Below are 27,294 nucleotides of genomic sequence, written 5' to 3'. Positions count from 1 at the left end.
ATGTAGCTCTGGGCCACCAAGGCAGTTGACTTCAGTTTTGGAAGGGCCTAGACAGGTACTTACTTTAGGTATCAACTCCCTACACCCCCTTATTTCCCTTATTCTGGTTGAACCCTTAGAACTGCAACCCAGGGCACCCCACTTTTCTAATCAAACAGAAACACTCAGGTTCACTTTATGCTTTTTTCCCCCCCGCAAGACAGGGTTTCCCTGTAGCTTTGGGACCTGTCCTGGAGTTAGCTCTTGTAGACCAGGCTGGTCTTGAACTCACAGAGATCCGCCTATGTCTGCCTCTGGAGTGCTAGGATTAAAGGTGTGCGCCACTTTATGCTCTTAAGAGATCACAGGGGAGTTCAAGGCCAGCCTGGTCTACAAGAGCTAGTTCCAGGACAGGCTCTAAAACTACAGCGAAACCCTGTCTCAAAGAGAGAGAGAGAGAGAGAAAGAGAGAGAGAGGAGAGAGAGGAGAGAGAGAGGAGAGAGAGAGAGAGACAGAGAGAGAGAGAGAGAGAGAGAGAGAGAGAGAGGAGAGGAGAGGAGAGAGAGGATCATAGGGAACCTTTAAAGGGCAGTGTGTAGCAAAGCTAGTCTTCTGGACCTTGAGCTTAATGGAAGTTCATTCTCTCCCTGCCTCTCCCTCTCCCCCTCTCCCCTCCCTTCTCTTTCCTGCCCCCTCCCCTTTTTCTCCTCCCATTCCCTCTCCCTCTTTGCCTTTCTCCCTTTCACCTTCATCTTACTTCTGTCCTTTTCTCGTGGTCCTACTGTGTGTATATATATTCTCGACCATCACTCTATGACCATCTATCTGTCTCTCCCTATTTCCTCCCCGTATTTGCTGGGCTCTCTTTGTCTCCCCACATCAACCTGTCTGTCTCTTGCCTGTCTTCCCTGGTCCCATCTCTGTGGCATCTGTTCTGTCTCTAACTCCCTGCCTTTGTCTCTCCGTTGGTCCTGTGTCTCTTTGTCTGTTTCCATCACTGGCCCTCGTCCTTCTGTCTCCGACCTTCCACCCCTCTGGCCAGGAGGGCCAGCAACTGATGCAGGAGAAACCCGAGCTGGCAGCCTCCGTGCGCAAGAAACTGGGTGAGATCCGGCAGTGCTGGGCGGAGCTGGAGAGTACCACACAGGCCAAGGCGCGCCAGCTCTTCGAGGCCAGCAAGGCAGACCAGCTAGTGCAGAGCTTTGCCGAGCTGGACAAGAGGCTGCTTCACATGGAGAGCCAGCTACAAGATGTGGACCCTGGAGGGGACCTGGCCACCGTCAACAGCCAGCTCAAGAAGTTACAGGTATGATGGACTGGCTGACCTGGTTGGCAGGGGTGGGCGGGGTGGGGATGGGGTCCCTGGGGCAGAGAGGAACAGCTCAGACACAACCCTCTGGGGTGTTTCAACCTGAGGCTGTCCTGCTAGGAGAGTGTTGGAAGCAGCCCTCACCTTAGGACCGAGGGTTCACGGAGACAGAGGGAATCTGTATTGTAAATAAGCAAACAGTTTCTTGGGATTTTGATATTTTCTGTGTGGAGAAAAAGGTTCAGAAGTAGGAGCACAGCTCTACTCAGAGCATCAGTGCACCCACGAGTACTTTCTCTTCCGGTTCCTGGGCTCAGCGTTCACTCCTGCAGCAGTCTTAAGAAACAGAACTCTGTTACCAATGAGAAAACTGAGATACAAAAAAACTGCACAGTGGCCAGTTTCTACGTTACCAAACAAAAGTCCTTGGAGAGCATTCCTGTGCCTGCTTAAGCCTTGCTTCTAGCTCAGCAGCTGACTGGTGTTCAGGCCTTAAAGGCTATGTGGCCTGTAGGTGTGGATGTGGGCCACTGCTCAGCTCTTGAAGTGGAATGGCTTCTGTCTTTAAATCCAGGGGTGGGACTTAACTGGCAGGGATGGGGCTTGATTGGCAGGGGTGGAGTTTGATTGGCAGGGTGGAGCTTGATTGGTTGATACTAATCTGAGACTGGAAAGTACATTTTCTCACTTGGGGAGCAAATGCTAGGGGCTGGATTCGAACCTGGATCCCTTGAGTCTTAGTGTTCCTTGGATGGAATTCTGGCAAGGTTTTTCTTGTAAAGTGATCAACATGGTAGGTGGCAAATTAAATAAATACATTTTTAAAAGCATGTAAACTGAGAATGTAGCTCAGTTGGTAGAGTGCTAGACTGGAGTCGATCCCCAGACCTGCATAAACCAGAGTGTTTGGCACACAGGCCTGTAATCCCAGCACTCTAGACATGGGAATATGGTGACCAAAAGTTCAAAGCCACGGTTGACCTCAGTCAGTTCCTGACTAAACTGAGATACAGGAGACCCTGTCTCAAATCAACAACAAAGTTAGAGTCAAAGATTAATTAATTAATTGATTAATTAATTAATATGTAAAAATAAAAGTGAAGACTGCCTGGGGTGTGGCTCAGTGGTAGAGCCCCTGCCTAGAATCCCCAGTGAGGGGCTGGGGTGTGGCTCAGTGGGAGAGTGCTTGCTTGAAACATTCAAAGCCCTGAGGTCCATTCTCAGTACAAACAAAAAAGAAAAAACCTGATAATAAAAGCATAATTATTTAAGTATACCGACTGATTTTTTAAAAAGGCTTTGTTTATGTCATTTAGGCTTGTCACTCTTTACCATATGAAAAGTGAAAAATTCCAATATTTATTGATTCTTTTGAAATGGATATTAAATCCATCACAAATTGTCCTTAATAGCCCTCTTTTATAGAGAACAATGTGGAGCTGGAGAGATGGCTCAGCAGAAAACGGCTCTCACTGCCAAGCCTAACAACTCTGAGTTTGATCCCTGGGACCCACATGGTAGAACCGAGTCCCATAAAGTTGTACACACACACACACACACACACGCATGTGCTCATCCACACTAAATGAGGTTTTCCTTACACACAAGTAGGGGACTGAGAAAATGACTCAGCAAAATCCTGCTGCTCAAGAATCCATGTTTGATCTGAACCATGTAAGACAGCTAGGCACAGCCGTAATCCCAGTGGTGGGATGGTGAAAGCAGGCATCTCCCTGTGGTGTGCTAGCCAGCCAGTCTCACTGACTGTAAGTTCCAGATTCACAGAGAGACCCTGTCCCAAACAAATCAAGTGGAGAGTGATTGAGGAAGAGATCCCTGACGTCATCCTCTGCCTTCCACATGAACATGTGTAGACGAACACCCATGCATGTGCACATACAACCGTGTACACACAAAAAATGCTTAATGTGAGAAGAAGCTGAATTTATTTATTTATTTATTTATTTTTGGTTTTTCAAGACAGGGTTTCTCTGTAGCTTTGGAGCCTATCCTGGAACGAGCTCTTGTTATAGACAAGAGGTAGCTATATAGGTAGGAAGGTGATAGATAGATAGATAGATAGATAGATAGATAGATAGATAGATAGACAGACTAGTCTTGATTGATGGATGGGTAGATGGATAGATAAAACTTATCCTATGGGTGGATGAATGGGTAGGTGGATAGATAGATAAACTGATCCTTGCCAGGCGGTGGTGGCACACGCCTTTAATCCCAGCACTCAGGAGGCAGAGGCAGGAGGATTTCTGTGAGTTTGAGGCGAGCTTGGTCTACAAGAGTTAGTTCCAGGATATACTCCAAAGCTACAGAGAAACCCTGTCTCGAAACTGCCCACCCCCCAAAAAAACTGATCCTATGGGTTGATGGATGGATGAATAGATAGACAGACAGACAGACTAGTCTGTGGGTTGGTGGATGGATAGATGGATGGGTGGATGGATAGATAGACTTAATCCTATGGTTGGGTGAATGGGTAGGTGGATGACTAGAGATAGATAGATAGATAGATAGATAGATAGATAGATAGATAGATAGATAGATAGATAGATAGACAAATTGATCTTGTGGGTGGGTAGATGGATAGATAGATTGGTAGTTAGCTAAGTAGATAGATAGATAGATAGAGAGAGAGAGAGAGAGAGAGAGAGAGAGAGAGAGAGAGAGAGTCTCATGTAGCCTAGGCTGGTTTTGAACCCACAGTATATCTAAGGATAACCTTGATGTCTAATCCTCCACTCTCTACCTCCCAAGTGCTGAGATTACAGGCATGAGCCGCCACACTTCACTTATGTGATGCTGAAATTAAACCCAGTATTCTACCGGTTGAGCCATTTCCTCAGCACAACACCTTAGTATTTCTGTAAAAATGGCTTGTATCAAGCCTTGAAAAGGTCTCAGGGGTCCTCGGGCCACATCTTGAGAACGCTAACAAATGTTCTCTACACACTATAATCCCAGATCCATCGCAGTCCTGTAAGGGAAATCCATGGCCCAGATGGGATCCCTGGCCAGCCCAAGGCCACACAGCCATCAGGCGGCCATTCAGGACCATGCCTAGTTATTGGTTTGGATTTTGTTAGTTTATTTGGTTTTAAGCAGGGTCTCACTATGTAGCAGGCAGGACTGAACTTCAGGCAATCCTCCTGCGTCATTCTCCCGAGTGTGGAGATCACAGAGTGTCCCGCCATGCCTAGGCTTGAACCATAGTCCTGCTGCTCTCCCACTGAGGGACACTGGGGAAGCAGCTGCGCTCAGTCACCTTCGTGCAGTGGAAGGACCCGGGTGCTAGCCCAGTTGTTGACAGAGGATCAGGAACATCACTGTCAGGAGGGTGGTGTCTGGATCCCAGCTGCCTGGAACCTTCTAATTCTGAGACTTACTGGCAGGATTATTACTCATGTCTTTTTGCCTCAGTTTCTTCTTTACTAAAATGGGCATCCTGACGGTCCCACCTCCTCCTCACTGTGATGATGAAAAGATGCAATTATTTTTTTTTTGCCTTTTCAAGACAGGGTTTCTCTGTGGTTTTGGAGCCTGTCCTGGAACTAGCTCCTGTAGACCAGGCTGGTCTCAAACTCACAGAGATCCGCCTGCCTCTGCCTCCCAAGTGCTGGGATTAAAGGCATGCGCCAGAAAAGATGCAATTCTTCAGGTACCCTCAGATTGATGGCCCCTGCAGAGCTGAGATTCAAATTTTTTGGGAGCTCTCTTGGTGGCCCATACCCCTAATCCTGGGATTTGGGAGGTGGGGCCAGGAAGCAGGAGATCAAGGACATCTCAGCTACATAGTGAGTTTCAAGCCAGCCTGGGGTACAAGAAATTCACACAGAAAAAGAGCCAGGTGTGGCGGGCACCCTTGTAATCCCAGCACTTGGGAGGTGGGAAGAAAATGCAAGGTCATCCTTAGCTACGGAGTGAGACGGAGGGCGGCTGCTCAGTGAGACCCTGCCTCAAAGCACAGAAGCATCAGAAGAGCCAGGTGTCATGGCACACACCCTAGCTCTGGGGAGACTGAGGCAGAAGAACCCCTACAAGTTTAAGACTGGCCCAGGCTACATGACACAGTTGCAAAAACAAAAAACAAGAAAAGAAGAAAGACCATGGTTTAGCTGCCTCCCCAGCTTTACTTTGGATATATTCTTTGGTTACAATTGCTTCACATGTTTCTGCTCAGACTCCCCTTGGGGGTATCTCCCCTTCTCATGTGACTTTTTATAAATATGTTTGGAGGTGGCATATGGCGCTAAACCTAGACACTCCCAGCTCGGTGGATCTTGCCAATTTTATGCCCAAGTGCTTCTGCTGACGATGCTCCCTCCCAGCGGCAGAACTGTTTCCCTGAATCCCAGCCAACCCCAGCATCACAGCATTGGTTCTCTCCACCATCCGGATGGCTGGGAAGCGATGGTGGGCCGGATTCGGCATTTGTGGATCTTTGTTAACTAGCAAGTGCCTCAGGCCCCTCTTGTTGGCCATGCATGTTGCGGTGTGATCTGTGGAGGGTGGTGGCACAAGCTTGCATTCCCAACACAGCAGAAGCAGATAGATCCGGACTCAAGGTCGTCCTTGGTTACCTAGGGAGTTGGAGCCCAGCATGGGCTATATGAGACCCTGTCTCAAACAACACCAAAGCAAAACAAAATTAGAGCCAGGCCAGATGTGTTGACGCACACATTTAATCCCGCTCTCAGAAGGCCTGGTCTAGAGAGTGAGTTCCAACAGGGGATACACAGTAAGATCCTGTCTAAGAGAAAGGAAGGGAAGGAGGGAGGGTTGTAGAAAAGACGCGCAACCTCCGGCTTCAGCAGTGTCATCTCCCCCCTCCCCCGCCCCATGTGGGAATTACTTCCTCCCAGCCCTATGTGTTGGGAACAGGAGATCCATTTTCCCAGGAGAGGCTGAAGCTAGGACAGAGTGGACTAGGGAAAGGGCTGGATGAGGACTGCGCTCTTTCCCCAGCAGGGGGAGCTCGAGACAGGCGTGACCCAGTAGGCTCTGGCCTCCAGATGGAGCCCAGCTGGACCTCAGAGGTTGTGGAGGGGTACCTCCTAAGGCCCCCAAGGGGTGCCTCCCAAGGCCCCACAGTTCCCTGGGGCCTGCCTGGGAGCTGAGCACAGGGCCTCTGAAGGAGGGAGGGCCAAGGGCACCATTCGGGCTGGCATGTGTGCTGGGGCAGCTCTCCTCTTCTCTTTCTGTGTCGTGTGTGAGTGTATGTGTAAGCGTGTGCGTGTGTCTGTCTGTCCGTCAGGGCATCTGAAGGAGGGAGGGCCAGGGGCACCATCCAGACTGGCAGTGTACTGGGGCAACTCTCCTTCTCTTCTCTTTCTGTGTTGTGTATGTATGCGCGTGCGTGCGCGCGCGTTCGTGTGTGAGTGTGTGTGTGTGTGTGTGTGTTTGTCTATCTGTCTGTCCCGCCCTCCACTCTGCTCTGCTCTGCCTCTTTGAATGTTCCATATCTGCCAGGCATGGTGGCTCATACCTGTAATCTTAGCACTTGAAAGGCTGAGGAATGAGGGTTGCCGGGAGTTGGAACCCAGCCTGGGCTTAGTGAGTTTCAGACCAGCCTGGGCTACATAATGAGAACCTGTATCAAAAAAAAAAAAAGCAAGCAAAAAACTCCATTACCCTCTTTTGACCTCATCATCCACTGCAGCAGAAATGTCCCCTCCCAGGCCACATGACCCGGAGCCCTCTCTCAGAGCCTCCTGACCAACTGTCCTTTCTGGTTGAGGGACCAGATGGTAGAGCAGCAAGCCCTCAGAGGCCCGGCCAGCTGGTCTGGCTTAGCTGTTTAGGCTCCTGCTCTCCTGCCACCTAAGGGGACAAGTGGGACATTGATTGACTGTAGCCTTGCGGCTGCCCAGCCACATCCTGAAGGATGCCTCACCAAGCCCTTCCGGTGCAGGGCTTTCTATGTTCCTTTCCTTCTCTGCCACTAACACCGTATCGTCAAGGGCAAGAGTCAAGTCTCTGTCCCACCACCGTATGACCAAGGCATGGGTCACATCCGAACATAGAAAATGTAGTGAAACATTTGGGCCTCTGGTCCTATGGTTCTGAGTTCAAATTCTGCCTCTTGCAGGTTTATTCTGGGCTTCGGTTTCTGAAACCGGGAGTTGGGAAGGGAGCATGGTGGATCCAAGTGAGAACGAGGATGATGGGGTGAGATCTTGTGGCCGCAGGCTGTGGTGTGGCTGGAGACTGGGGACCTTTGGAAGACAACCTCTCCCTCCTTCCTTCCATTTTCTTTTCTTGCTTTCTTTCTTTTTTTTGATACAGCGTTTTACTATGTAACTTCAGATGACCTGAAATTCAATAAGTAGACCAAGTTGGCCCTACATGCACAGAGATCTACCAGCCTCTGCCTCTAGAGTGTTGGAATTAAAAAAAAAAAAAAGGCCAGCACCACTTCAACTCCAGCCGATTGTTGAGCCACCTGATGTAAGTGCTAGGAACTGAATTCTGCTCCTCTGGGAAAGGAGCTGCCCTGAGTAGCCAAGTCACGCCCCCAGCCCCTCACTGGGGGATTCTAGGCAGGGGCTCTACCACTGAGCCATGCCTCCAGTCCCTCCCATCTTTTAACTTTAATGGCTTTTTGGAAAATGGTATAATTTATATACTATAATATATAGACTTTTATCCCTCCACCCTTTTTATTTTTAAAAAACATTTTTTACTATCATGTATGTCTGCATATGATATGTGTATGCCACACATGTGGAGGTCAGAGAAGAACCTTCAAAAGTCAGTTCTCTCCTTCACCAAGAATCTGGAAATCAGGTCGTTTACCCGCTAAGCGATCTCAGCCCACTTCCTTTTTCTTGAGGCTGTAGCCCAGGCCGCAACCCACCGTGCTGGGATTATAGGTGTGCACCACCCATGTCCAGCTTAATCTGTGATTTATTTATTTATTTTTTTTTAATTTTTTTTTGTGATTTATTTTTTAATGAGGAAGGACTCTGATCATACTTTTGTGTCTAATGATCCTTGTAATTTCAAGACAGGTGGTAGAGTGCCTGCCTTGCGTGCACAAAACCCTGGGTTCTGTTCCCAACACCACATAACTGGATGTGGCTGTACATGCTAGGAGATGGAGGCGAGAGAGTCAGGAGTTCAAGGTCATCCTCAGCTACAGGATGAGTTTGAGACCAGCCTGGGCTACATGAGGCCCCAACTCAAAAGCAAGCAAGCAAACCAAGGACTAGTGCACTTACTTGGAACCATTGACCGACCTTCACAGTCAAAAGGGGCCTATGATTTAAGTATTCAGAATGTGTGGTGTTTTTATCAAAACGAGAGAAGTGTCGTCTCCATCTCTGGTCATGGGGTCACTGACTGGGGACAGTGTTATAGCAAGAAGCTGGAACTTATTTATGTCATTTTAGGCTGCCTTTGTGTTTGGTGTATTTATGTTTATGTGTGGGAGTGTGAGTCCCTCCGTGTGTGTCTCGGGGGATCTGAGATTGAAGCTGTATGTCTTCCTTAGTCGCTTTCTATCTTATTATATTTGCGTGTATGCGTGTATGCATGTGTGGTATGTGTGGTTGTGTGTAATACGTGCCCATTTATGTGAATGTGATTTGGATATGTGGTGAACATGTGGAAGTCAGAGGACGACCTTGGGTGTCATTCCTCCCAGTCCTTCTTACCCAAGTGCGTGCGTGAGTGCGTGCGTGAGAGTGTGTGTGTGTGTGTATGAGTGTGTTGCTGCTGTGAACAGCAGACTAGCTGGCCTTTGTGCTTCCCCTGACTCTTCGTCTCCACTTCCACATTGCTGGAGAAGCATTGGGCTGTAGACATGTGCTACCATGCCTGGCTTCTTACAGGCTCAGGGGATTCAAACCTGGGTCTGCTTGCTTACTCAGCAGGCGTTTTACCTGGGGTCCCTTCCCCATCCTTGAGATTCTCTGTTACAGTCTCCTAGCACTGGGATGCTGGCTGCGAGGTTCAGTCTGGGCTGCATCATGGTGCTCAGAATGTGGGAGGGTAGGATATGTTCCCGAACTCGCCAAACCTGGAGTCCATAGGTGAAATCCCGGTTACTCAGGAAGTTGAGGCAGGAGAATCAGAAGTTCGGGTCTAACCTGGGCTACACACAGTGAGTTCAAAGCCAGCCTGAATTACTTACAGAGACCATGCCTGAAAATAAAAATAAAAAGAGGCCTGGGGATGTCGTTCAGTGGGTAAGTGCTTGCCAAGAGCTTACCAATGAAAAGCTCTAGAGGCAGTAAATCAATTCATTGATTGATTAATTCAATTAAAAACTTTTTTGAGAGGCAGAGACAGGCAGATCTCTGTGAGTTCGAGGCCAGCCTGGTCTACAAGAGCTAGTTCCAGGACAGGCTCCAAAGCCACAGAGAAACATAGAATTTTTTTTTTTTTTTTCGAGACAGGATCTTATCGTGTAGCTCTGACTGGCTTTGAACTCACAGAGATCCACCTGCCTTCTGAGTGCTGGGACTGAGGGCATGTACTAACATGCCTGGCAAATGCATACATCTTTAAGAACTGCGTTTGAAGAGACAAAGATAGGTGAGGGGGAGGGAGAAGAAAGGAAAGTGTTAGTTCTTGTGTCCCAATTATTTGCTTTAATCTGTTGCCTCTTAATTTTATTATTGCTGTGTTTTCTTCGCTTTCATCTGGTTGGAATCAGCCAAGCACTCTGTAAGCACATTCTTTAGTGAAATATCCTATTAACCTAGAAATCGTCAGGAAAATGTAAAGTCTCTTCTCCACCCTCCCCCAGCCCCGTGTCCCAAAGGAGCCTCAATGGTTGGCTATATGAGTACTTCTAGACCCTTCTCTCCCATTCCCAAGTGTGCTCATATGGGCACAGGGTTTCCTCAGTGTCTTCATTTTATTCCCAAATGTGTTCATATGGGCACATGGTTTCCTCAGTGTCTTCATTTTATTCCCAAATGTGTTCATATGGGCACATGGTTTTCTCAGTGTCTTCATTTTATTTCATTTTCATGCTTAATTTAAATTTTTGAATAAATACAATTTCATGGTTCAGACATCAAAAACCGTATGAAAAAATCCTATGTGAAAATTTCCTCCAGCCCTGTCCTCCACTCTGTGAGTTTGCATCCCCTGGTAGGTGACATCTGGTGTCAATTTCTTGTTGACTCCAGGGATTTTTATCCATGTGCGATTCACCACAAATGTTTGTCACATGGAGGCTCTCGACCGCTTTCCCTCGGCCCGGCCACTCCTGGCTATTAGTCCACCCCCTTGCAGAGTTCCTTAGCCGTTTCTGTCTTGTATTATTTTAACTTTTCAGACTGAGTTTCAGTAGCCAAGGGTGACCTAGAACTTGCTGTGTAGATGAGAATGAACTCCTGATCCCCCTGCCTCCACCTCCTCAAGGCTGGATAGGTGTGTGCCACCTTACCTTGTCCACCATTTCATTCTTTTAATCTGCGTGTGTGTGTGTTCCTGTGTGGAGATCCGGTGTGTGCAGGCCATTTCACGCATGTAGTGGTCAGAGGACAGACCCCTGCAGGTGTTGCTCTCCCCCCTGCCCTGTTTCAAATAGATCCCTAGTCTTTACTGCTGTGTATATCAGGCTTGCTGGGTCATGGGCTCCCCAAGATCCTCCAACCTTAGGAGCGCTGCGATTACAGATGCCCTACTGTGCTCAGCTCTACTGGGCTCTGGGGGTTCAAAGTCAGTTTTTGTGATAAGCATTTTATCCACTGAGCCATCTGAGCTATTTCCACAGGGCTACCAATTAAGGAATGAAACTTCCTTCCTTCCTTCCTTCCTTCCTTCCTTCCTTCCTTCCTTCCTTCCTTCCTTCCTTCCTTCCTTTCTTTTCGAGACAGGGTTTTTCTGTGTAACAGCTCTGGCTGTCCAGGAACTTGTTACGTAGACCAGGTTGGCCTTGAACTCACAGAGATCCGCCTGCCTCTGCCTCCCAAGTGCTGGGATTAAAGGTGTGTGCCACCACCGCCTGGCTGAAAATTCTTTTTAAAAAGAGAAACATTTACTATTTTTTTCAAATGGTGGTGGTGGGTATGCGCATGAATGCTGGTGCCCACGGAGGCCAGAGACATCAGATCCCCGTAGGGCTGGAGTGTCAGTTGGTTGTGAGCTGCCTATCATGGGAGCTGGGAACCAAACTCAGGTCCTCTGGAAAGTCATGTAACCACAGAGCCATCTCTCCAGGCCCCACCATTTCATTCTTTTTTCCTTTTTAATGATTTATGTATTTGTATTGGTGTTTGCCTACACCTGTGTCTGTGTAAGGGTGTTGGATCCCCTGGAACTGGATTTACAGACAGTTGTGAGCTGCCATGTGGGTGCTGGGAATTGAACTTGGGTCCTTGGGAAGAACGGCCAGTACTCTTAACCACTGAGTCATCTCTCCAGCCCCCATCTCTCTTTTTTCTCTCTCTCTTTCAAGACAGGATTTCCCTGTGTAGCCCTGGTTGTCCTGGACCAGGCTGACCTTGAATAGGTTGACCGCCTGCCTCTGCTCCTGAGTGCTGGGATGCAGGGTATGTGGTGCCTCATCATTCCACCATTTCATTCTTAATGGATTGTGAGATTGTTTCCAATTTTCTCTCATTGTAAACCCTGCTATGACGAAAGCCATGGGCAAACTTCTCTGCGTATAGGTGCCAGTATTTCTGGAGATCTGTTCCTGGCAGAGACAGTGGAAGCCCAGGGTCAGACGTGTGCACCACTTGCTTTGGGTAGAAGCTGCCAAATTTGCTTATAAAAGGATCTCCCCATTTATACCAGGCCTGTTGGTGGCTGAGGGTGCTCATTCCTGCATCTTTGCCCAACACAGTGTAGCATTCAGTTTTTACAGCTTTGCAAATGGAATGGCTAGGGCTGGAGAGATGGCTCAGAGGTTAAGAACATTGCCTGCTCTTCCAAAGGTCCTGAGTTCAATTCCCAGCAACCACATGGTGGCTCACAACCATCTGTAATGGGGTCTGGTGCCCTCTTCTGGCCTTCAAGCATACACACAAGACAGAATATTGTATACATAATAAATAAATATTTTAAAAAAATGGAATGGCTAGAAGGAAGTCATGTACTAATTTACATTTTTCCTGACCATCAGTGAGACTGGGCAGCTTTTTGTTTATTCTGTCTGCTGCCCATTTTCATCTGATGCCCATTTCTATTTGGGGCAGTTTTTTCCCTGCGGATAGTATTTGTTTTTAGATTTTTTTATTTTAAAATTTTATATGCATGTGTGCAATTGTCACATCCCTGCATTATACCTGAGGAGGCTGGAAGAGGATGTGGAGTTACAGATGGCTGTGAGCCACCATGTGGGTTCTGGGAATTGAACCCAGGTCCTCCGGAAGAGCAACCAGTGCTTTTAACTGCTGAGCCAGCCCTCCATTCCTGCTGACGTCATTCTTTCATGCATTGCACACATCACAAGAGAGACCTACTGTGTGCCAGGTACGGTTCTCAAGAGAGACCTATTGTGTGCCAGGTACGGTTCTCAAGAGAGACCCACTGTGTGCCAGGTACGGTTCTCAAGAGAGACCTACTGTGTGCCAGGTACGGTTCTCAAGAGAGACCTACTGTGTGCCAGGTACGGTTCCAGACGCCTGTACAGAGCAGTGAAGCTGGCCTGGCCAGCGCTCAGGAGGCTCACGCTCTAGAAGCAGGGGAGTGATCTGAAAATGCATGAGTGAAGCCAGTCATTCACAGCGGAGTGCGCAGCCTTGACACCAGCACTGCGGGTGCTAATGGAGGGGGGTCTCCCGTGAGCTCCTTGCCAGTCGGGCTACAGAGAAAAAAACATCTCCAAAAAGAATCCAGGCTTTAAAAGGTAGTTGTCTGTCAATACCGGCTGCTGTTGAAAAGCTAAGGCAGCAGGGGCAGGTTGGGGGATGTGGGGACATCTATGAGTGTTTTAAAGAAACCAGTTTTCTTTTTTTCTTTATTTTTTATGTGCATTGGTGTTTTTGCCAGAGTGTTTTGTTGAATACTTTGGAACTGAATTTACAGACAGTTGTGAGCTGCCCTGTGGGTGCTGGGAACTGAACCTGGGTCCTTTGAAAGGGCAGTCAGTGCTTTTAACCACTGAGCCATCTCTCCAGCACTAAAGAAACCAGTTTTAACCTGTCATGGTGATGCCCCAGAATTTGAGAGGTGAACGTAAAGACCAGGGGTTCAAGGTCGTCTTGGCTATATAGTGAGTTTCAGTTTGAGGCCAGTCTCGGCTACTTGAGAGTCTGTCTACAAAAGAGAGAGCAGAATAGCTGGAGAGGCTGCTCAGCTGCACTTGCAGAGAACCCAGAGTCTGTTCCCAGGACACATGCGGAGGCTCACACTCTGTCTTGGTAACTTTTTTTTATTTGCTGTAATAAGACACCATGACCAAGGCGACTTATAAAGGAAAGTATTTAATGTGGGGCTCCTTGTTCCAAAGGGCAGTAGGGTCCATGACTACCATGGGGGGTGGGGCATAGCAGCAGGCAGGCAGGCATAGCAGCAGGCAGGCAGGCCCTAGAGTGGTAGCTGAGAGCATACAAATGATCTAACTAGGAGTGGTTTAGAAACCTCAAAGCCCATTGACACACCTCCTCTAATAAGGCCACACCTCCTAATCCTTTCCAAATAGTTCCACTAATTGGGAACCAAGTATCCAAATACATTAGCCTATAGGGCAATTATCATTCAAACCACCATACTGTCTGCAACTCCAGCTCCGGGGAATCCAGTGCCATGTTCTATGCCTACGAGGGTATCAGGCACACATGTATGTAGTACACAAACACACATGCAGGTAAGACACTTACACATAAAATAAAATATTGAAGATCACATATTGCTCTTCTAGAGGATACAGATTTGCTTCCCAAGTACCCATATCAAGCAGCTCACAGCCACCTGTAACTCCAGCTCCAAGGAATCCAACGCCCTCTTCTGGCCTCCACAGTTACTGCACACATGTGGCATGCACACATACATAAAAAAAATATAGATAAGTTTTAAGAAAAGCGAGCACTTGCTACCAAGCCTGATGATCTGAGTTCCACCCCAGACCACACAGTAGAAGGAATGAGTTAACTCCCTCCAGTTGTCCAAGCATGCATGACTTCACATCACACACACACACACCAAATACATGCAAAAATTAGAGAAAAATGGCTTTGGAATGACTTTCCCATTAGACATTTGCCTTCGGGTGCTTTGTTTGTGACATATGACAGGGCCAGTGCAAACATGCTTTAATGTGGTCCGATTTAGCATTATTCACCCTTTTGGTTTTTATTCTTGGAAAGCCCCTCCCAACACACTCAAAGCATTTGGGCCCCCTTTATTCTCCTAATTTACAAATTTCTTCATTCCATTTAAGTCTTAAACCCATCTGCAGCTGTTAAAACAGAGAAAGGGCCCAGGTAAATCAGACCATTGCTTGGCCCATGCCCATCCATTAATCTTCGGGGATTTCAAGTGATATAAGAGATATTAATTTTCCTGTGTATTTTAAGATGGGTTTTCACGTATCCTAGGCTGACCTTGAACTCCTGATTCTTCCACTCTATCTCGAGTGCTAGAAGTACAGGCTTGCATCACTACACTTGGTTTTCTGTGGTACTGGGGGATGGAAGGCAGGGTGTCCTTGCACGCCAAGCAAGCACTATCCCAGCCAAGCTATACCCCAGCCTCCAAATCACTGTAGCTTTGTGTTTGGTTTTATGTCAGACAAGATTGACTTATCAGTCAAATTATTTCTCTGGGTCTCAGTTTCCCACAGTAAAAAAGAGATCCATTCAACTTTGAAGAAAATCCATGAATGGATGGACCATATTAGTTGTGTGTGTGTGTGTGGGGGGGATTCTTTGAGAAAATAACATTTGAGTTGAAATCTGATTGACAAATAAGAACATACCTGGCAGGACTCAAACTCACCATTCCCAGGCAAAAACTCCTGAGGTAGGGGCTGGTATGGAGCTCCATAGGTTCATGCAGAGGGAGGCACTGAACAGGGTGTGAGTGGAATGACCTGCCCACGTGAGTGCCTTGTCACAGAAGAGGCCTGGGAAGAGGGTGGGACTGCTGACTGTTCCCCTGTACCCACAGTCCATGGAGTCTCAGGTGGAGGAGTGGTGCCGTGAGGTGGGCGAGCTGCAGGCGCAGACGGCGGCGCTGCCCCTGGAACAGGCGAGCAAGGACCTGGTGGGCGAGCGGCAGAGCGCGGTGGGCGAGCGCTTGGTGCGCCTGCTGGAGCCATTGCAGGAGCGCCGCCGCTTGCTGCTGGCCTCCAAGGAGCTGCATCAGGTGGCGCATGACCTGGACGACGAACTGGTGAGGCGGGGCGTGGGTGCGCGGAGACTTGGGGCGGGATGTAAGGCCAGGGATTGACATTGTGGGCGCAGACGGTGAATGAAACCTGAATTGACCCAGGGTGAGAGTCAGATACATTCTTCAGTCCTTCGCTCCTTCACCTTATGTATTCTAGCCACTCATTCATTTGCTCATGAAACAAATTTTCTTTCCCTCCCTCCCTCCCTCCCTCCCTCCCTCCCTCCCTCCCTCCCTCCCTTCCTTCCTCCCTCTTCTCGTCCTCCTCGTCCTCCTCCTCCTCGTCCTCCTCCTCGTCCTCCTCCTTCTTCTTTCTTCTTCTTCTTCTTCTTCTTCTTCTTCTTCTTCTTCTTCTTCTTCTTCTTCTTCTTCTTCTTCTTCTTCTTCCTCCTCCTCCTCCTCCTCCTCCTCCTCCTCCTCCTCCTCCTCCTTCCTCCTCCTCCTCCTTCTTCCTTCCCCTCTCTCTCTCTCTCTCTCTCTCTCTCTCTCTCTCTCTCTCTCTCTCTCTCTCTCTCTCTCTCTCTCCTGTTTGAGACAGTCTCATGTGGTCCAGGCTGGCCTGGAACTGGTTATGTAGCCAACTATGACTGAATTCTTGATCCTCCTGCCTCATCCTCCCTAGTGTTGGGGTTGCAAGTGTGCCCAGCACTCCTGGTCATGGAGTTGGTTGCCTCTTCTTTTGTGGGTCTTGACCCCAACCCCACTCATTTGCATTCATCTCACCAAATGCTCATCCACTCAATCATTCATCTGTCCAATCATCTGTTTACCCTCGCTCCGTCTTGGCCAGGCCCTCAGACTGTGTGAGGCCAGGGCCCAGCAGGTGTCCAAGGCAGCCACTGTCTGTTGCTCAGTCCTGCCACTAGGGCTGTCGGGGTGGCAGTGATGTTGACCCTCAGGGGTGGTAGGAACTCAGAGAAGTTCAAAGCCAGAGGGTGGGGGTCTTCCTGGGGGAACGGATGTGTAAACTGAGGAAACAGGGAATGGAGGGATGGGAAGGGAACTCCAGGAAGCAAGGCCTGCATGTTGGAGGCCAAAGCTAAGTGGGTGTCTGCCCCAAGTGCAGAGAGCTGCATGGAGGGTGTCACACAGGACGCTGATGTCCCTGGGGCTGAGGTGAGGAAGTGCAGAGAGCTGGATGGAGGGTGTCACACAGGACGCTGATGTCCCTGGGGCTGAGGTGAGGAAGGTCACCCATGCATATAAAGGGGTCTGAGGCTGGTGGGGAGGCAGCGATCCTTGGGTGCATTCTCTCACCGACCCTCTCCTGTCCTCCCCAGGCATGGGTCCAAGAGCGGCTGCCGCTGGCCATGCAGACAGAGCGAGGCAATGGCTTGCAGGCTGTCCAGCAGCACATCAAAAAGAACCAGGTGAGCTGAGCCAGGTGAAGGCGTGAGGTAGAACCCTTGGGGATGTGAGTGCTAGGAAAGAAGCCAGTTAAATACCTGTTTGAGGGGCTGGCACGTGGCTCAGTGGTGGCTGGGCACGTGGCTCAGTGGTGGCTGGGCAAGTGGCTCAGTGGTTTAGAGCACTGGCTGCTCTTCCAGAGGATCCAGAACCCATAAGGTAGCTCACAAATGTCTGTAACTCCAAATCCAGAGCGTCCAGAACCCTCATATAGATATACATGCAGGCAAAATACCAATGCACATAAAATAAAAATAAATAAATCAGCCGGGCAGTGGTAGCACACACCCTTATTCCCAATATTTGGGAGGCAGAGACAGGCAGATCTCTGTGAGTTCGAGGCCAGCCTGGTCTACAAGAGCTAGTTCCAGGACAGGCTCAAAAGCTACAAAAAAAAAAAAAAAAAAAAAAAAAAAAAAAAAAAAAAAAAAAAAAAAAAAAAAAAAAAAAAAAACCTGTCTCGAAAAACCACACACAAAAAAATAAATAAATCATTTTTAAAAAACTAGATGAGTAGATGGGAATGAGAGAATGATGCCTCTCGTCCTTGACAAGACTGGATAACAGGTAGATCCATGTGCGTCTAGTCTGTCATGAGTCTCTGCTTTTTTGTTGTTACAGAGTCAACTTTGTTGTCAGGTCACAGTCTTCTCTTTAATTGGTGATGAAAGGCTCTCAACAGATGCATGTTTACCTATTGCCATCAAAACCAAAGAGAACTGGGGGTGTGGCTTAGAGGTAGAGCACCTGCCTAGAATCCCCCAGTGTGGGGCTGGGGTCCTGGCTCAGTAATAAAGTGCTTTCTTAGCCTTCCAAAGGTCCCAGGTTCAATCTCACTACAAATGACTACTTTTACTCCGGTCACAAGCTACTAATAGATCCGTAGCTAGGCTAAGCTAGCCCATCACACAGGGCTTCTCAGTAGCTTGATCACGTGCAGGACTTAAGCAGGTAGTGACAGCTGCTGAGTCCAGGAGGACCTTCCTGTCTTACAAATCCCATTTGACAGTACAGTCTTTGGAATCAGCTTCCAGTTTTCCCCGGGACTGCACTTCTCTTGTCAGGGCCGGTTTTCCCACCTGCAGCATGTGGGTATCAGTGAGTGGTACCTGGCAAGTGGCAGGGAATCTGAGGGTGTTCTTTCTAGCTCAGCGGCCCTGCCAGTCGCAGAGGGGCTCGGTGTGTCATGGAGACTTTGCCACCCCTCCGCTCGATGTTTCATTCGCAGGGCCTGCGGCGGGAGATCCAGGCGCACGGGCCGCGCTTGGAGGAGGTGCTGGAGCGCGCGGGCGCGCTGGCCTCGCTGCGCAGCCCGGAGGCCGAGGCGGTGCGCCGGGGCCAGGAGCAGCTGCAGAGCGCTTGGACCGGACTACGGGAGGCAGCAGAACGAAGGCAGCAGACGCTGGACGCTGCCTTCCAGGTGGAACAGTACTACTTTGATGTGGCGGAGGTGGAGGCGTGGCTGGGCGAGCAGGAGCTGCTCATGATGAGTGAGGACAAGGGCAAGGTGCGCCCAGAACAGGGGTGAGGGAGTCCGGGCACATCGGAGCTGGGGAGGCCCGGCCTCTGCCACCTTATCGCGGGCGCCATGTACTCCTAGGATGAACAGAGCACCCTGCAGCTGCTTAAGAAGCACTTGCAACTGGAGCAGGGCGTGGAGAACTACGAGGAAAGCATTGCACAGCTGTCGCGCCAGTGTCGGGCGCTGCTGGAGATGGGACACCCAGACAGGTGGGTGAGCGGCGGGCAGAGCTAATTCGAAGGGAAAGGTCCAAGGAAGGCTAGGACCGAGTTAGAGTAGCAGCGCCAGGTTTGATCGGGCACTCATGTATTCCCAGCATCCAGGAAACTGAGACAGTAGGATTGCTGCAAATTTGAGAGTTCCAGGCCAGAAAGATTCACATAGAGAGATCCTATCTGAAAGAGAGAAAAAAAGACAGTGAGATAAATAGATAGCATATAGCCAGGACAGGCCGGACTGCTGACATCAGAATGGGGCAGAGCCAGGGCCATCCTGGAATAGCTGGGTGATGCGACCTTGCTGAGCCTCTAGGGGGCTTGGCTGGCGGTGGGATCTTAGAGGGACAACAGATTAAGACCGTGTCCAGAAGCCAGGAGGCGGAGACTGAAGGTGGACCTGGGTCTTAAGGGAAGGAGTTAGGAGCCCTAATCACATCACTGTGGAGCAACAAGGGACCAAAGATAGAAACTAGGCAAATAAACAAAGCCAATAAAGGATTCTGGGTGGGGGGGTGGGGGGGTGAGGGGGGTGAGTGTATCAATTATGAAAGCAGTAGTGAGGGACCAGGAATTCCAGTGGTCCTTAGCTACATAGAGAATTTGAGGCCAGCATGGGCTTCATGAGTCCCTGTCATTAGGGGAAAAAAAATACCCATTCATGGTACACTCAGTGCCTAGCAAAATATTAATTATCGATACTATGGTTTTATATTTTTAGTATCACTTACTGTTATTGCCAAAGCAGTGAGTACCACGCTGGCTCAGTGTGAGATTTGCAGAAAACTGCCCCCACCAGAGGGGGATCTTAAAGAGACAGGACCCTGGCAAAGATTCAGGATGAAGCAGCCCTCCCTTGGGAGGGAGTCTTAGGGGTTCACTGTTGTCCCCCATCTGCCCTCAGTGAGCAGATCAGCCGGCGACAATCCCAGGTGGATCGCCTCTATGTGGCCCTCAAGGAGCTGGGTGAAGAACGCAGGGTGAGCCTGGAGCAGCAGTACTGGCTATACCAGCTCAGCCGCCAGGTGGACGAGCTGGAACACTGGATTGCTGAGAAGGAGGTGGTGGCTGGCTCCCCGGAGCTGGGCCAAGACTTCGAGCATGTATCGGTGAGGGGTCTTGTGAATTCCATGTCTTAGTTATGTTTCTGTTGGGACAAAACACTGTGATCAAGGCAGCTTATAAAAGAAGGCGTTTAATTGGCTTTACAGTGTCAGAGGGTTCAAGTCCATGACGGTGGAGTAGAGAGAGGTATGGTGGCAGGAACAGCTGAGAGCCAACATCGTGACCCAAAAGTAGGAGGCAGAAAGAGGCACATTGGGATGGCCCAAGTCTTTGAAAACCTCAAAGCCTACCCCCAGTGACGCACTTTCTCTAACGAGGCCACACCTCCTAATCCTTCCCAAACACTTCCACTAACTAGAGACCAAGTATTCAAACATATGAGCCTATGGGGGCCCTTCTCATTCAACCCACCATACACCAATGATACTAGCGACCACTGTGCATCCTATGAAGGCCTCTGGGCCTTCTTTCGAATGACTCACCTCACCTCATGGCCCTGACACACATGCGTTTACACACACACACACACACACACACACACACACACGGAGGAGCACTCGTGGCACCTGAGAGGTGAGAGCAGGTGAATCAGAAATTCCAGGCATCTTTGGCTACACAGTAAGTTTCAGGCCAGCCTTGGTTGCCTAAGACCCTGTGACACACATACACACAAAACACCACACATGCTACACTCAATGCCTAGCATGGTGTCAGTTATTAATACTATATATCATATTCTGTACAATTTACTGTTTCTGTTAATGCTACAGAATGCCCAAGAACTATTAGATGTTATTTTATTATAACAATGTTTATTTCATGATTCCTATCTATCACATGGTCACAGGTTGGAGGGGGCTGGGGTGTCTAGCATTGTCACCCACTTAGGTAACTTTTCTCTCCCCACGCCTTGTCCTGGTCCCAGGTGCTACAGGAGAAATTCTCAGAGTTCGCCAGTGAGACCGGAACGGCAGGGCGGGAGCGGCTGGCAGCGGTCAACCAGATGGTTGACGAGCTGATTGAGTGCGGCCACACAGCGGCGGCCACCATGGCTGAATGGAAGGACGGGCTGAACGAGGCCTGGGCCGAACTCCTGGAGCTCATGGGTACTCGGGCCCAGCTGCTCGCTGCTTCTCGGGAGCTGCACAAGTTCTTCAGCGATGCCCGAGAGCTTCAAGGGCAGATTGAGGAGAAGCGGAGGCGGCTGCCCCGCCTGACGGCACCACCAGAGCCCAGACCCAGTGCCAGCTCCATGCAGCGAACCCTGCGAGCCTTTGAGCACGACCTGCAGCTCCTCGTGTCCCAGGTGGGGTGACTGGCAGCCTAAGAGCAGGGTGGGAGGGCCTGAGTCGTGGGGCTGGGAGTGGAGGCAAGAGAAAGCAGCCTGGGGACAAGGGGAAACTGGACAGATAGAAAGTGGAGATCTTTCACTGTGCTAAGGAATCCAGTCGAGACTGGGGGCGGGTGGCAATGCTGAAATTTATTCCTTTCTTTCTTTCTTTTTTTCTTTCTTTTCTTTTCTTTTTTCTTTTTTTTTTAAAGAGAGCCAGCTCTGACTGGCTTAAGACTTTTTACTGTACCAGGCTAACCTTGAACTTGCAGTGAGCTTCCAGCCTCTACCAGAGGTGGAAAGGTCTAAGCCGGGTGTGGTAGCTCACGCCTGAAAGCCTGAAACCTTAAGCACTCAGGAGGCTGAGACAGGAGGAGCATCAAGAGTTCAAGGCCCGGCTAGGCTACAAAACATGACCCTGTCGCGGAAAAAAAAAAAAAAAAAAAGAAAAGAAAAGAAATTTATGTAAGCTGCCAGACATAACATCACACCCCCATAATCCCAGAAAGATCCCGAATTTAGGATAATTAGACTACACAGCGAAATCTTACTCAAAACAAAAATTGGGAAGGTATTTGGAAGCTGGGTTACTAGTAGGTGACTAGTAGGTCTGATGTAAACAGGGGAAAAAACCCAGGAATTATATCAAACAGACACCAGGGTAGAAAGAGGCTCCTGGGAAAAATCAGATGGCTCGAGAGAAGAGAAAGGCGGACTTGTGTGGAAGAGCAGGCAATGGACACGGCAGAAGGAGTTATCAGAGCAAGAGTTTTAGGCAGCCAAATGAAAGAAACCTGGTAGTAAAGATAAAAGCCAGAGCACGGGTACGGATAGGTCAGAGAACGATCGATCAGGCAGTAGGCGGAAGCCTGAGTCGGCGAAGTCAGAAGGCGGTCCAGGAGCCTTAGGGAAGAAACAGGGTGGAGCTTAGCCACGTGGGTGGGGGAAAAGGGATGAGAGCTTCAGTCAAAAGGCAGAGGCCTGGGTCACCAAGGAGGGGAAGAACCTGGGCTGTAGAGGCGGAGGAAAGGGAGGAACCTGAGCTACGGGGGCGGAGGAGGGAGGAGCCTGGACCACGAAGGAGGGACGGGGGCCACAGGTGCTGTCGGAAGGAAGAGTGGAGGCTGGGTCAAGTGAGATGAGTAAGAGGGCGGAGCCTGTGCCCACACACACGGCTGGTCATGCCCCTCAGGTACGGCAGCTGCAGGAGGGGGCGGCCCAGCTGCGGACGGTGTACGCCGGCGAGCACGCCGAGGCCATTGCCAGCCGCGAGCAGGAGGTGTTGCAGGGTTGGAAGGAGCTGCTGGCAGCCTGTGAGGATGCTCGTCTGCACGTCAGCTCCACGGCCGATGCGCTGCGCTTCCACAGCCAGGCCCGTGACCTGCTTTCCTGGATGGATGGCATCGCGGGCCAGATCGGGGCAGCTGACAAACCCAGGTGCCCCCCGCCTCATCTTGGGCTTTTTGCGTACCCATGGTGGTCTTCAGTAGCTGCCCCACCTCCAACAGCCCCTTCGTAAAGTGCCTGTGTGTGCCAGGCACTGTTCTGGGTGCTTCAGATGTGTGAGGATCCCTTTTAGGCTTGGCCTAGGGTGCTTTCTGCCCTGGATCCTATCCGGGTGTTCACACTGGCCTCCCTGTGGGCATGTCACAGTAAGGCCTGGCCAGGACTGAGAGAAAGCTGTGAGACCATTGTCACAGTCAATAAAGCTGATGCTGCAACTTAACCTAGTAGGTACTCCTTAGTTCTTTACGCGGTAGTTTGGGGTCAGTGTCCAGCAGAAGTCAAACCTGAGCTAAGCCTGATGGCACAAGCAGATCCACTTGGATATTCAGGGAGCTGAGGCAGCAAAATGAGTTCAGGGCTAGATGGATAACTTAACAAGACCCTGCCTCAAAATAGAAAAACAAACACAAGAGTTGAGGATGTAACTCAGTCATCTTCAGCGACATAGCCAGCATGTGCTACACAAGACCCCGTTGAAGGGGTGGAGAAGGAGGGGAAGTCGGACCTGAAGTTCTAGGTACACTAAAGCAAGCTTTGGCACTTTCGGATCACTACCTCAGAACTTGGCCAGAGAAGGTCTCTGTCCTGGGGTTCTGTAGAACAGCAGTGTCAATGTGCTCTTTGGGAGCTGCATCTAAGGGGCAGCCTGAGGGTGGTTGCATGCGGCTTAGATCCCTGTCCCCTCCCCGCTGCAGGGATGTGTCGTCGGTGGAGGTGCTTATGAACTACCACCAGGGTCTGAAAACAGAACTGGAGGCTCGTGTGCCTGAGCTGACGGCCTGCCAGGAGTTGGGGCGCTCCCTATTACTCAACAAGAGTGCCATGGCTGATGAGGTGGGGGAGAAACATGGAGTCCCTCTCTGCTCCTACCTTTTGCCTACCTCGATGCCTCTCTCACCCCACCCACACACTCCCAGATCCAGGCACAGCTGGACAAGCTGGGAACCCGGAAGGAGGAGGTGTCTGAGAAGTGGGACCGTCACTGGGAGTGGCTGCAGCAGAGTGAGTAAGGGCCTACACACCAGTGCCTCAGTGGTGCAGGAGACAAACCTCTGCACGTCTGGTCAAGACCAGAGGGTGACAAGTGACATGAGCATGCTTTGCATGTTGCCCTCGGGTGCCCAGAACCAAACCCCTGGGGCTGGGAGGGTGAATGAGGGGGCTGTCTTACTTTTGAACTCAGCCCCCCATGTGAGGGTACCCTAATACACACACAACAAATACAATGTTTTAAGTTCTCATTACTCTGAAGGCTGGACTGGGGGTAGCCTGAGGGGATGGCCAGAAAACCTTAGCTCCCACCCCAGGCAAAGGTCTGAGGCTCTCCTGGAGGCTCATCTCCTATGCCTGCCCCCAGTGCTGGAGGTTTGAAGCTCGCCTGGCGCCTCACCTCCTATGCCTGCCCCCAGTGCTGGAGGTCTGAGGCTCGCCTGGCGCCTCACCTCCTATGCCTGCCCCCAGTGCTGGAGGTGCACCAGTTTGCTCAGGAGGCCGTGGTGGCTGATGCCTGGCTGACAGCCCAGGAGCCACTCCTGCAGAGCCGGGAGCTGGGCAGCAGTGTGGACGAGGTGGAGCAGCTTATCCGGCGACACGAGGCCTTCCGAAAAGCAGCCGCAGCCTGGGAGGAGAGGTTCAGCTCTCTACGGCGCTTGACCACGGTCAGACCCCAGATCCCACCTCCCACCCACCATCCCTATATATTAGACTTGCTTGGGTGCCTGGCCCTGCACTGGGCAGCACTAGACGTAGGTCCTTCCTGGGCTGTAAGGGAAGGCAGAGGGACGTACCTGTAACCGACTGTTAAGAACCCAGAGGGGCCCAAAATTTTTGATGAAAAATAGGTTGAGTCTGGAGAGATGAGACAGGGGGGGGGGAGGATTTGAGGGGTCTTTGGGAACCCAGAAGCCCTTGGTCTGGTCTTGAAGAGTCTAGTATGAGACTTGAAGAACACAGTGAATGCAAAGACCTTGTGATAAAATGCCTCAGGGTCCTGAGGGGGCTGTTAGGGAAGGTGTGGTGGAAGGGGTCAGAAAAGCACCCAGAGAAGGTGACTGTTTAGCTGTCAGAGGGGTAGTGGCACACACCTCATTCCCAGCATTTGGGAGGAGGCAACAGAAGTCATCAGAAGTTAGTGCAAGGTCATCCTCAGTAATATCGAGTTTGGAGCCAGTCTAGGCTACATGGAGCCCTGTTTTCCATATAGATTCCACCACACACACCCTACAAAACAAAGCCAAAATAAGCAGAAGGGAAGGGAAGGGAGGAAGAAAGACAGGGTCGGAGGGGGGGAGGCCCCTTTTCCCCTACAAGATCAATGGGGGTTTGTGGAAAGAACAAGGATTTGGTCTTGGCCAAGAATAGGCAATGCCTGAAAACCCTGTTTCTTCGAGAAGCTAATCTAAACAGCGAGGAAGAATGCCCAGACCTTCGCGAACGACTCTCTAGGCTCCGCCCCATCCCCCCGACCTGACCCGACTTTTCTACCCCCTCCCCCAGATCGAGAAACTCAAGGCAGAGCAGAGCAAGCAGCCACCCACCCCCTTGCTGGGGCGCAAATTCTTTGGGGACCCCACCGAGCTGGCGGCCAAGGCAGCGCCTTTGCTACGTCCAGGGGGTTATGAGCCCTTGGCTCGCCGAGCCTCGGACACGCTGTCAGCCGAGGTGCGGACCCGGGTTGGGTATGTGCGCCAGGAGCTCAAGCCCGAGCGTCTCCAGCCGCGTATTGACCGGCTCCCTGAGGTCCCGGGGAGGGTAGAACCCGCGGCCCCAACAGCCACAGCGCTGGACACGACGGACACCCCTGGAACCCCGGTGCTGACAGAGCAGGTCCGGCCCCGACCGGAGCGCCAGGAGTCAGGGGATCGTACGGAGGAGCTGCCACGGAGACGACGGTCAGAACGCCAGGAGTCCACCGAACAACCAGAGGAGGCTGCGCGGAGGCGGCGGTCGGAGCGCCAGGAGTCCGCGGACCACGAGGCACCACATAGCCTTACTTTGGGTCGCTATGAGCAGATGGAGAGGCGGCGGGAGCGGCGGGAGAGGAGGTTGGAGAGACAGGAGTCTAGCGAACAGGAGACACCAACCAGAGGAGAGCTGGTCAAAGGGTGAGGACCTCTGTGACCAAGGTGTTAGGGAAAGGGAAAGCTGTGGTCTAGAGGGCCCAAGGGCTGGGCTTCTGGGCTCAGAACTGCCCAAGTGAGCACCGTGGTGGCAAGTCTGTAATGCTAGCATTTCTGAGGCCATGGCGGGAGGCCCAGGAGCAGTGACGGAAACAAACTGTGAAGACTGGAGACATTTAGGACTGAGAGGAAAAGCCCAGGGGACTTAGAAACTCAGGGGGAATGTGTAAAGAACACAACCGTATGTTTAAAAGTTCAAAGACACCAGCTTGCCTTTTGCTTTGCTTAAAACTCAAAGGACACGCAGGCAGTGGTGGCGAACGCCTTTAATTACAGCACTTAGGAGACCAAGGCAGGAGGATCTCTGTGAGGTCAAGGTCAGCCTGGTCTACTGAGGGAGTTCCAGGACAGCCAGGACTGCGTAGAGAGACCCTGTCTCAGGAAAAATCATCAAACAAACAAAGGTCAGAGGACAGCAGAGTGAGCTCGTTCATGTGTGACCACAGCCCTTAGGCGTGAAGGACTGAGTCCCAGACCAACCACCCTGCCGTACATCCTGAGCATCATGGCGAGTCATTCTGTCTCTAAAACAAACAAGTAATTGGAGTGTGGTGGCCCTGGCCTGTACTCCCATCACCTGGGAGGCAGCCGGAGGAGTAGGGGTTCAAGATCATCCTCAGAGAGGCCAGAGGTCAGACCTTGATTCAAATCAATCAAAGGTTGAAGAGATGGCACAGTGGTCAAGCCACTTGTTGCTGTCCATAGGACCCCAGTTTGTTCCAAGCACCCACATTGGGTGGCTCACAGCCGTTTTGACCTCCAGCTCCAGAGGATCCAGTGCCTTCCTCTGGCCTCTGAGGTCAGCAGGTACCCACATGGCGCGTGCGTGCGCGCACACACACGTACAGGCAAAGCACTCACACACATAAACCTATAAAAAAAAGTCAACTAGCCGGGCGGTGGTGGCGCACGCCTTTAATCCCAGCACTTGGGAGGCAGAGTCAGGTGGATCTCTGTGAGTTCGAGACCAGCCTGGTCTACAAGAGCTAGTTCCAGGACAGGCTCCAAAACCACAGAGAAACCCTGTCTCGAAAAACCAAAAAAAAAAAAAAAAAAAAAAAAAAAAAAAAAAAAAAGTCAACTAAACAAATAAGAAAAAAACTTGGAGAGAGGGATTTAGTTGTACATCGAGTAGCTGTGTCAGGAACACCCACGGTGTGCAAGGCACACACGTGTGAGACTGCTGAGTTGTGGGCAGGCGCCTGGTATCGAGGCCTGGTATGGTATGACTGTCCAGGCAGTCAGGGCCCTAGCCAAAGGTACTGCATCTCATTTGGGTCTTCTGCCCTTGTTCTCCAGGAAGGCCACCCTAGCGGACATTGTGGAGCAGCTGCAGGAGAAAGAGGCAGGCCCTGGGCTCCCTGCTGGGGTGGTAAGTTGAGTCATAGGGATGGGTGGTGGTAGAAGCCCTCTTAGTGGCCAGGATCTTGAGAGGCAATCATTGCGCAGGCCCATCCTCCTTCCAGGACCTTGC

The 27,294-nt window shown here is 50.6% G+C and overlaps 1 protein-coding gene across 4 annotated transcripts in view; it reads left to right on the top strand.

The window, feature by feature from the left end:
• Sptbn4 (spectrin beta, non-erythrocytic 4) overlaps positions 1-27,294 on the top strand; it is an 86,818-nt gene that overhangs the window by 53,448 nt on the left and 6,076 nt on the right. For all 4 annotated transcript variants that reach the window (XM_057755964.1, XM_057755954.1, XM_057755972.1 and 1 more), the window contains 13 exons: positions 1,023-1,286; positions 15,375-15,599; positions 16,877-16,966; positions 18,232-18,510; positions 18,604-18,734; positions 19,645-19,849; positions 20,731-21,111; positions 22,328-22,572; positions 23,337-23,475; positions 23,559-23,643; positions 24,103-24,299; positions 25,138-25,745; positions 27,120-27,192. In XM_057755964.1, coding sequence (XP_057611947.1) covers positions 1,023-1,286; positions 15,375-15,599; positions 16,877-16,966; positions 18,232-18,510; positions 18,604-18,734; positions 19,645-19,849; positions 20,731-21,111; positions 22,328-22,572; positions 23,337-23,475; positions 23,559-23,643; positions 24,103-24,299; positions 25,138-25,745; positions 27,120-27,192 — 2,922 coding nt within the window. The remainder of the gene's footprint in view (positions 1-1,022; positions 1,287-15,374; positions 15,600-16,876; positions 16,967-18,231; positions 18,511-18,603; positions 18,735-19,644; positions 19,850-20,730; positions 21,112-22,327; positions 22,573-23,336; positions 23,476-23,558; positions 23,644-24,102; positions 24,300-25,137; positions 25,746-27,119; positions 27,193-27,294) is intronic.

Source organism: Chionomys nivalis, chromosome 2 (assembly GCF_950005125.1).
Source record: "Chionomys nivalis chromosome 2, mChiNiv1.1, whole genome shotgun sequence".
NCBI lineage: Eukaryota > Metazoa > Chordata > Mammalia > Rodentia > Cricetidae > Chionomys > Chionomys nivalis.
The sequence above is the reverse complement of the archived record's forward strand: the minus strand, read 5'-3'. Positions and strand labels throughout refer to the sequence as shown.